The sequence below is a fragment of the Eutrigla gurnardus genome (assembly GCF_963514095.1).
Source record: "Eutrigla gurnardus genome assembly, chromosome: 7".
NCBI lineage: Eukaryota > Metazoa > Chordata > Actinopteri > Perciformes > Triglidae > Eutrigla > Eutrigla gurnardus.
The window spans coordinates 18,851,365-18,860,570 of record NC_139921.1 but is presented as its reverse complement, the minus strand read 5'-3'; the positions used below and the strand labels follow the sequence as shown (position 1 = coordinate 18,860,570).

General features: G+C 44.0%; 3 protein-coding genes across 6 annotated transcripts; 2 read left to right on the top strand and 1 right to left on the bottom strand.

Moving 5' to 3' along the window:
- Positions 1–708: 708 nt before the first annotated feature.
- On the bottom strand, positions 709–3,103 carry ccdc32 (coiled-coil domain containing 32). Its single transcript, XM_084014201.1, has 4 exons — positions 2,975–3,103; positions 2,434–2,744; positions 1,957–2,110; positions 709–1,371 (listed from the first exon to the last, which is right to left on the bottom strand). The coding sequence occupies exons 2-4, from the start codon at positions 2,681–2,683 to the stop codon at positions 1,182–1,184; spliced, it is 594 nt and encodes a 197-aa protein (XP_083870327.1). The 5' UTR covers positions 2,684–2,744; positions 2,975–3,103; the 3' UTR covers positions 709–1,181.
- Positions 3,104–3,191: 88 nt separating this feature from the next.
- pcmtl (l-isoaspartyl protein carboxyl methyltransferase, like) lies at positions 3,192–6,230 on the top strand. Of its 4 annotated transcripts, none has more exons than XM_084014199.1 (9): positions 3,192–3,270; positions 3,592–3,727; positions 4,276–4,380; positions 4,465–4,496; positions 4,601–4,705; positions 4,780–4,900; positions 4,986–5,071; positions 5,169–5,338; positions 5,539–6,230. In XM_084014199.1, the coding sequence occupies exons 2-9, from the start codon at positions 3,610–3,612 to the stop codon at positions 5,573–5,575; spliced, it is 774 nt and encodes a 257-aa protein (XP_083870325.1). In that variant the 5' UTR covers positions 3,192–3,270; positions 3,592–3,609; the 3' UTR covers positions 5,576–6,230. The 4 variants fall into 4 exon arrangements, with proteins under 4 accessions (XP_083870325.1, XP_083870323.1, XP_083870326.1 ...); XM_084014197.1 differs by having other exon boundaries at positions 3,197–3,270; positions 3,534–3,727; XM_084014200.1 differs by having other exon boundaries at positions 3,199–3,270; positions 3,534–3,727; positions 5,503–6,230.
- Positions 6,231–7,010: 780 nt separating this feature from the next.
- On the top strand, positions 7,011–9,162 carry rpusd2 (RNA pseudouridine synthase domain containing 2). The gene is made up of 3 exons (XM_084014196.1): positions 7,011–7,494; positions 7,725–8,021; positions 8,170–9,162. Exons 1-3 carry the CDS (start codon positions 7,021–7,023, stop codon positions 8,971–8,973), a joined length of 1,575 nt encoding a protein of 524 aa, XP_083870322.1. The 5' UTR covers positions 7,011–7,020; the 3' UTR covers positions 8,974–9,162.
- The last annotated feature ends 44 nt before the right edge of the window (positions 9,163–9,206 follow it).

Below are 9,206 nucleotides of genomic sequence, written 5' to 3'. Positions count from 1 at the left end.
CCGCTGCCCAGTGGACTCAATACTTCTTCTGTTTGGACATGCCAGTAAGGGTATGTATGTTCACCTTTCCAATAAACCCTGAGCTGTTGCTGCCAGCCTGCATTGCCTGTATTCAGGTCCTGTAGAGATTGCCAATGGTGAGGTGAGCTTAGAGGTGTTGATGGTGTGAACACATACTGGGGCTTCAGTGAAAGGCAGCTTGAACCATAGCTGCTGCTGGTGCAGCTGGTGTCAAGTGCTCAGATTGTCATTCAAAGTTCCAACTTCTTTCTAAACCAATTTAAAATGCAACCTCTATGAATATAAATGAATAGATACAGAGATGAAATGTCATTTTGTAATGATTGTGTTAGTAGATCATATCATACCCTTTTAAATTATATTTATCCAGGGATGATGTTTAGGGTTACATTGTTAGAACCCTGCTTTTTCTCAGTGGACCCCACAGGTGGATTCCTTTCCACAGAAATTACATTTTAATTGAGGATGGGACCAAATTTTAATTCCTGGAAAATACAAAAGGATAATCAAAGGAGTTCTTTTTTATTTCAAGGACCTCAGCTTCACATTGGAGAACAAAGTGTGTGTGTGTGTGTGTGTGTGTGTCTGTCTGTCTTTTACTTTGTATTGCAAACTACCTTAAAGAGATTATAATACCTCTATTGTTTTTTCTGTATAATTACCAGAAAATAAGACAAATGGACAGAATCAATTCTACTTTTTATTGAAACATGGGTTCATTTAAAAAAAATCAACATTGGCAAAAATCAAGATGTTACACAATATGTTACAATATTTTCAGGAATATATCGCACAGTATTCTGGAAGTCACAATTTTTCAAAACATAAGATGCCTCATTCACAACATGGTCCTTCATCATTACCCTTCTTTGCATATGTATTCAAAGTTGAGAGCCATTCTTATAACAGCTTTAATGGGAGTCACTACGCAGACTAGATGCTAATTCTTCAAGGGGTGAATAACAAGGACTGAATAAGTACTTAACATTCAGTTGCTGGGGATACAGAGGATGATGGCAGACTGTGATTGCTTCTTTGACCACTGTTAACAAAAGCTTTGTCCAAAACAGCGCTATGACAAAACGCAGCTCAAAATGAGCAGGGGTTAAAAGGGGGCACGTCCAATTAGGTCTTCGCTCAGTGTTACTATTTTAATACACTTATTTCTCCGGGCAGTGAGCATCATCTTCCTCAGGGTTTTGTGTCTCTCCCTCCGTGTCCTCCTCGTTCTGTGTTCCGTTTGCTTCCGCTGCTTCGTTATTCTGAGACGGCCTCAGGAGATACTCCAGCTCTTCTGTGCTGATGGCCACCTTCTCGGGAATCAACCACCTCTTGAAGTGTTCGAGAGCACTAGGGAAGGGAGGTACACAAACGGTAAGTAATTCTGTTGTGGAGAAGAAAAAAAAAATACACAAACTCTAGTACATTTCGAGAATACAACAGGAAAAGCAGATGGAGGTATTCCTGCAACATTGACAGTTAGAATATAAAATGTCAGTAGGATGTGGTACTTAGGTTGAAATGGGATTATTTTTGGCAGAACAGAAAGTAAATTGAGGCTGCATTCCAAATCACATACTTTTTCTTAATTTTTTTTTTACTTTTAGTATGTGCTGCAGCTGCCCTTAGACAGAAAGTACATATTGTTGAATGCAGCATACATTCAATTAGGACATACTACTTCTTCACAATGTGACACCTTTAACTTTGACCCTCTTGCTACTAGGCATACTACAAAATGCGACCACATGTAGTAGAACATCCTGGTATTTCTGGTATATTGCATTTGCCATACTACGTATTGGGACATACCATTTCTGGCATATTAAATACGATGGTAGTGGCATTCTGCTGGCAGGACAACCCTTTAACTAATGTCTGTGCCCTGGCAGAAGTACAGGTGTGGACCAGCATTACCCATCCCTCCCGTCCTACCTCTCATCCATGTCACCGCCTTGGAAGAGCTCCGAGGTCTGTGCGTCGTGCAGGAATCGATCCCAACATTCTTTCTTAGCTTGAGACAAGGAGCGCAACATGTCCCTGGACGTCACATCGCTTGATTGGCCCTTTATTTTCTTCAGGCGGTTCTCTGCACCAAAATATAAACAAAAAAATATTTTATTTTACATCATAAATCAAAAATTGTGGCATTTATAAAAGAAGTCTGTGCCAATGTTTGTCTATTTTGCCATCGCTTCCTCTCTCCTCACACACAGTCCATCAATTAGTCTAGAGATTTAGGATTGTTTGATTAATCTATGGATTGTTTCCTCAGTTAATTAACTTTTGAAGCCTTAGGATTCCTACAATCTCCAATAGAACTTGGTTGAGGAGGACAACCTGAGCTAAATGTGACGTGATGCCTGCAGTCATGATGGAAGGGGCAGGAACAGACAGGAAGGATGCTTATACCTAAACTGGCTATGTAGATCTGGGAATCCTCCATGGGTTCCCATGTTGCGCTAGAAGAACTGGTCAGTGTCCCATTTGCATCTCCGTTGACCTGCACTTCGTCTTGTGCTTCTGGCTGAAATGAGTCTCTGAACTCCGTCGTGGTCTCTTGGGTCGCTTCAGCTTGCACCTCCGGCAGACTGGAGCAGATCTCAGTCCACAACTCCCCGCTGGATCGGACAGCCTCCTGGCTCTCGAAGTCGTCAATCATCCTGGTCGACTGACTAACAGACGCTAGCTAACGTTAGTCCAGTCTTGTTTACCGCCTGGTCCTGTCAGCAACATTAACACAGGCATGTTCGTGAGACATTTAGATAACAGGCAAACTACGCAGATTTCCAAATACTAAGCGCAATCAAAAACTGAGCTCTAATGTCCATCAACAGACTTTGCTCAATTGGCGTCTCGAACGACTGTATTGACTATCGCTATGCATTTTGTTGTGCAGATGAAATGTCTTTCAAACGGTTTGTAACCAAATTACACTACAAATATCTCCTACCTGTGTGACGAGCTCAATAGAATAACCGGTATTTCCTCTGATGTATGAATTTAAAGATTAAAGATTAGCCTCGCGAGCTAACTGTGTCCATGATTCACGAAATCTCAAACGAGCGACAACCCACTTCCTTATTTAGGGCCACGTGATTGGACGTTGTAAGCGCCCGTCATACTGTTCCGCAATCTGATTGGGTCTCTGGGGCTTCTTTTGATTCTTATTGGTCAGGCGTCGTGTTACGGTTGTGAAAGAATCCGGAAGTTGTCTCAGCTGGACAGGAACGGAGGCGTACTACCGAGGTGAACAAGCGTTGATAATCTCGGTTTAATCATTTTTTTGAACATGAGTATTGACTATTTGAAGAACTTGCATAAGCATTTGCGAACTGAGTGATATTATACGTTTATAATGCAACGTCAACGGGTTAATATCGCGGTAAACCGTGCGGCTGGTTCAGCTCGCTGGCTAACTGTTATGTTCACTTTAGTGTATGAATATTATGCTCCGTTCACCTTGGAGTGATTGGCAGCTCTAATATTACTAACCACTGACCCTGTTCCAGTTGTGTGTGCGTCACGTACTCAGGTTTGCGAGCAGCGCTGACCGTCATGTCGCCGCAGGGAGATCCAGTGTAGGAGATGCGAGCAGCGTTGCGCCTGGCAGTAGTGGCCGTCCCGATGGGTGTGCTGCTGTCCCGGACTATGGCGTGGATGTCCAGCGGCAAAACGCATCCGGAGCTCATCAGCAGGCTGAGGGGTAATTGGACTGATGTCACGGACTTGAGCGTTGACATGGCAAGGTCTTTGTCTCAAAACCTCAAGGTCCACAGTGGAAACACATTTGAAGTGTGACAGGTGGTGCTTTTATACACTATTTATTAACACATGTAATCTAATCCAAGCAGATATAAGCATTTTTGTATTGCATTGCAACTGAAAAATGCCACTGGTTATTGAAGTGACACATTTCTACTGTTGTGTGGCAGTTTGAAATTGGAAAGTGAAATTTAAACTGTTTAAATGGAAAATAGAGATCTTAAATATAATGTAATGGGCAGATAAAAGAAAAACATCAAAACATTGATGGAGGGCCGTTTGTTCTTCCATTTATTTATTGAACTGTAATACAAAGTTTAAGACAAGAAAGAGTGCGCTATATTGTGATAATACATTCCAAAATCCCACACAATTTTACTTACATTAAAAGGGAAACACAAACCGATCAGCACACAGACTTTAACATTATTCATCCAGCACACATTTCTCATTTCCCAGTTGAGCTTAGCCTCCTGTTTTCTCTTCCAGATCACGGGGTGATCCGCAGCGACCGAGTGTTTGAGGCCATGCTGGCTACAGACAGAGGGCTCTACTCCATAGACTACCCTTATGCAGATTCTCCTCAGTCCATAGGTAGTCAATATGTATTAATATGGTGACGGTTATGAGTGAATTAATTGTGTGTTCTAACTGTGTTATGACAATTCTTTATCGCAGGCTACAGGGCAACCATCAGTGCACCACACATGGTGAGTACTACACTTAACTGCTTTGAGATGTGAGGAGAGTTCTCAAGATGAATTTATGGACAAACGCATCATGAGCTCAATGCTTTCCTTTGGTGGTTTGACAGCATGCTCATGCTCTGGAGCTGTTGAGTGACAAACTCACTGAAGGGGCTTCGGCGCTGGATGTGGGTTCAGGAAGTGGGTATCTCACAGCCTGCTTTGCACGGATGGTAAGCTTGTTTCCTAGCAGATGGCATAAAATACAGTGTATATAAGCAATCAGCTGCATATTTGTTGTTTGTAGACGGGACCCAGCGGGAGAGTGGTGGGCATTGAACACATCGATGAACTGGTTCAAATGTCTATAAAGCATGTGCAAGCTGATGACCCGGAACTTCTCACCTCTGGACGCATCAAGCTTGTAGGTGAGTGCTTGTCCAAGCATCTTTCAAATGTTGGCGCGGGACAGCGACAGAAGAACATAAAAGCCAAACCTACATCTGTCCACAGTGGGAGATGGAAGGCTCGGCCACCCAGACGGAGCGCCGTTTGATGCCATCCATGTCGGTGCAGCTGCGCCTACTGTTCCTAAGGCTGTAAGGACACGCATGGATTTAAATGTTTTTTTCTATATGACCAGGAAATCCTGAAATCACTTCTTGAGCATGACCTCATGTCCTCTCCTTGTTAAAGCTCCTGGAGCAGCTGAAGCCTGGCGGTCGGCTGGTTCTCCCAGTGGGCCCCGACGGTGGCAGTCAGGTGCTAGAACAGTACGATCGGCAGAGCGACGGGACCTTTCTCAAGAAAGCTTTGATGGGAGTGGTTTACGTCCCCCTGACTGACAAAAGGCGTCAGTGGCCTGGGTATTGCATCAAAACACAAGCTATCATCCGAAATCAATGAACGAAAACTACTTTATGTAATGACAAACATCAATCAGGAGTGTTTTTATGATTCATGTTTCACATCCACCTCCATCCTGTAGCTTGTTCCTGATCGATCATGCTATCCTTCCTTCTCTCCCTAGAGGTGAGCTCTGACTGCAGTGTGGTTGCCCCCGCAGGAGGTGGCGTTGGTGCTGCATCTCCGGCGCCCCGTAGCACACCTCAGGTTTCACTGAGCTCCGGTCTTAACAGCCACCTGCCCCGCTGGGTTGTCGCCTAGCAACGTACAAGGAGGATCTCGGCTTGCAGGACCAGATTGGCTTCAAAGAGTGATCAAAACAGTAAGCGACTAAATGAGCGACCACCGCTGGACTGATGACCTTACCAGGTCCCCGAATCCTCCGATTCAGTTAGAGAGCAGTGAGGATGTTGTCAACACACAAAGAGAGGCTGTCTGAGATCTAAGTGATTTACAGCAGTAAATGGTATCAGTTAAGTTCAGCCATGAGAAAAGTGCAATTACAGCTTACGGAGCTACTGTATGTATTCTTTTGGATGCTTGTGGGAAATTCAAATGAGTAGATTGTGACTTTGTAATCTTATGGGAATGCTTTGCATCAAGAAAAAGCCAAGTACAAGCCAAGGTAACTAAATCAACAAATTAACAAAGTAATATATATTTTGTGGTAAAGACTTCTCCTTACTGACTTCATATACTGTATGTTTAGGGTCCTGTTTGACATTGTTACTGTAGAGCAGTGGGGGCATTGTGCTAAAAATGTATTAATTGAGACCCTTAATTTTCTTTTGAAACCACAAATATTGAATTGTGTATGCTTATGAGATTTGTTAATAAAACCCATAAAATTGATATTTTATTGGTTGGATTACTTAAATGTCATGGAATGTATTTAGGCTATAAATAACACAAAAGGCTAACATTACAGTTTTACAGAATATCATGTTTACTCTCAACAGATAGTCTTAAAATAAAATGAATCCTAATATGTAACAAAATAATGTAAATTCTATGTTCAAAAAGGTGTTGCGATGAGAACATTTGTGTATTACACTCTATATTACCGTACATTATTATATTTTAGACATCTATTATTTTCTTAACGTATTGTTCATTAATGATTTATTAATGATGAACATTTTAAATTATTTTCCCACAGAATTCCAGCTACTCAACCTCTTCCTTACACATTCCGAAATCTGTAACAAATAAGGGTTCAGCCCTCATATTACATTACTACTATTTAAATATAATGAAGTCGTATCTTCTAACTAAAATAAATGCGCATTATGAACAGCTGGTGGCGATAGTGTCTTGTTGAGGGGGCGATTAAGGACAAAGAAAAGGAAGAAGAAAGTTGACGGGTTGAACTACACATTGGACTGATCGGACTACATATTTACGTCATCACTGTGCGCGTGAAGCGAGGAGGACCTCTAGCGCGAAAGTAATGCACGTGAATGTGTCGATTCTAGGTTTGAGAAAATGTAATTTGCTGTCTTTCTTCTCCTCGGGTCAAACGGGCGTTAATGACCGGTGTGTAAATAATAAAATACTGCGTCACTTGACTTCGTTTTATAACGTTAACTTGACTCCGAATCGCCATTTTCATTCCCCGCGGTGCCAACAGAGGAGCTCGACAATGGAGCAGGCAGCGAGCGACACCGCACCGCCGGCGGAGGTAAATATCCCGGCGTGCGGGGAGAAGTCCGCAACGAAAGAGCCAGAGACAGAAAGTGGCAAACGAAAAAGCGAGGAGCCGGACGAACGTGAGGCGACTGGCCGAGGCAAGAGGCGGAGAGGAGCCGGAGGGAAGAAGCTCCGTCCGGGCGAGAGGTACATCCCCCCTCCGCAGAAGCGGAACCCGGGTGTCAGCTTCAGCAAGGAGCATTTCGACGAGACCTCCTACTACTTTGAAGGCGGCCTGCGCAAAGTGCATCCATACCACTTTGAATTCAAAACGTACTGCAAAGGGCGGTGGATTGGGAAAACTCTGCTGGAAGTGTTCAAGAGTGAGTTCAGGGCCGAGTCCATCGAGTACTACCAGAGGGCTGCCAAAGAGGGTCGCATCCGCCTGAACGACACGTCTGTGGAGGACCTGTCCGTGGTGCTCCGGGTCAGTGACGCAAAGCATGATGTTATGTCTGAGCACACATACCTAGCCTTGTAAATGTGTCTGTAGGGCTGAATACTTTTGTCACATGACAAGTAGATCCAGAAGTTTTAAAACCTTTTCTCTCTTTGAATATGTACTGTTTGTGCAACAGATGCTGAATGATGTGGTTCCAGATGGTGGTAAGGTTCTTTTTTTAACATTGTGGCAACCACCATTGTGACTATCCACAGAATAATGACTACATGAAGAACACAGTTCATCGCCATGAGCCCCCTGTGGTCGGGAGACCCATGAAGGTTCTGGTGGATGATGGCGAAGTGCTCGTGGTCGACAAACCCGCCTCCATCCCCGTCCACCCATGCGGCCGTTTCCGTCACAACACGGTGATCTTCATCCTGGGAAAAGAGCGTGGCATCTCAGAGCTCCACACAGTCCACAGACTGGACAGGCTCACCTCTGGAGTGCTGCTGTTTGCCCGGACGCTGGAGACATCAAAGAAGCTGGACCAGTTGGTGAGAGACAGACAGGTACGTTCAGTGAGACACATTTAACATGGACATGTCAGTGGGTTTTGACAATACTGGTAAGATTTCTCTGTTATATTTTAGCTTTGCATATATTTCCAGTAATGCATCAGAAGTGCATTAAAACAAAATGTCCTTTACATTTGTGCAGCTTGAAAAGGAGTATGTGTGCAGAGTAGAGGGCGAGTTTCCAGAGGATGAGCTGATCTGCGAGGAGCCCATCCTGGTCGTTTCCTTTAAAATCGGCCTCTGCCGAGTCGATCCAAAGGGAAAGGAGTGCAGAACCGTCTTCCAAAGGCTGAGCTTTAATGGAAAAACCAGCGTGGTCCGCTGTTTACCCCTAACTGGCCGCACACACCAGATCAGGGTCCACCTCCAATACCTGGGCTTCCCCATCTTCAATGATCCCATCTATGGTTCCTCCGCCTGGGGTCCTCACCGGGGGAAGGGGGGGCTGATTGGAAAGAGTAATGAGGAGCTGCTGGAGGCCCTGGTAGAGGAACATCGCTCCCAGGAAAGTCTTCACCTGCTGGATATTCCAGATGATGGGATTGGGGCGGATCAAAAGGCAGAGAAAAACAAGACACCTGAGAAAGCTGAGACATTAGATGGTACCTCTGAAGCTACCAAAAGTGGAGAGAGTCATCAGATTGACACACAGGCGCTGACAGGTTGCAGCTCCAGCAGCGGCTGCACAGACCCAACCAGTAACAATACTTTGCTCCAATCTCTACCCAACACATCAAACGAAAATCAAACAGAAGCAACTTCCGAAACTCCCCCAGAGACTAGAGACCACCTGTGCAGTGAATGTAAGCTAGTACGACCAGATCCCACAGAGAAAGAACTCATCATGTATCTCCACGCTTTACGCTACAAAGGACCGGATTTTGAATATTCCACACCTTTACCCGATTGGGCCAAAGAGGACTGGGTTGAGGTGGATTGGAGCTGACCCGATGCTGATTAATTCGACATTTAGCTTTCTGTGTTCATGCATGTTTTTGTTTTTTTCAGACATTTAAAAGTATGATCAGAAATCCTTTTAAAAGGTAAGGCACTCTTTGAGTTTTCTGCCTACGCATATGCTGAATGTTCCTTTGGCTCCAAGCTGTTTATGCATTAAACACAAATAGAAAATGGATTTGTATTAATTCTGATTTTAATTTGTTTTAAAGGTCAAGAAAA

Bases quoted from the DNA above. Each gene is read 5' to 3' on its own strand.
- ccdc32 (XM_084014201.1), bottom strand. From the start codon at position 2,683: ATGATTGACGACTTCGAGAGCCAGGAGGCTGTCCGATCCAGCGGGGAG. The intron at 2,111-2,433 runs GTATAAGCATCC...ATTTTGGTGCAG, and splicing joins GATCTACATAGCCAGTTTAG to AGAACCGCCTGAAGAAAATA. The intron at 1,372-1,956 runs GTAGGACGGGAG...TCCCTTCCCTAG, and splicing joins GGCGGTGACATGGATGAGAG to TGCTCTCGAACACTTCAAGA.
- pcmtl (XM_084014199.1), top strand. From the start codon at position 3,610: ATGCGAGCAGCGTTGCGCCTGGCAGTAGTGGCCGTCCCGATGGGTGTG. The intron at 4,706-4,779 runs GTAAGCTTGTTT...TGTTGTTTGTAG, and splicing joins CAGCCTGCTTTGCACGGATG to ACGGGACCCAGCGGGAGAGT. The intron at 4,901-4,985 runs GTGAGTGCTTGT...ATCTGTCCACAG, and splicing joins TGGACGCATCAAGCTTGTAG to TGGGAGATGGAAGGCTCGGC.
- rpusd2 (XM_084014196.1), top strand. From the start codon at position 7,021: ATGGAGCAGGCAGCGAGCGACACCGCACCGCCGGCGGAGGTAAATATC. The intron at 7,495-7,724 runs GTCAGTGACGCA...GACTATCCACAG, and splicing joins ACCTGTCCGTGGTGCTCCGG to AATAATGACTACATGAAGAA. The intron at 8,022-8,169 runs GTACGTTCAGTG...ACATTTGTGCAG, and splicing joins AGTTGGTGAGAGACAGACAG to CTTGAAAAGGAGTATGTGTG.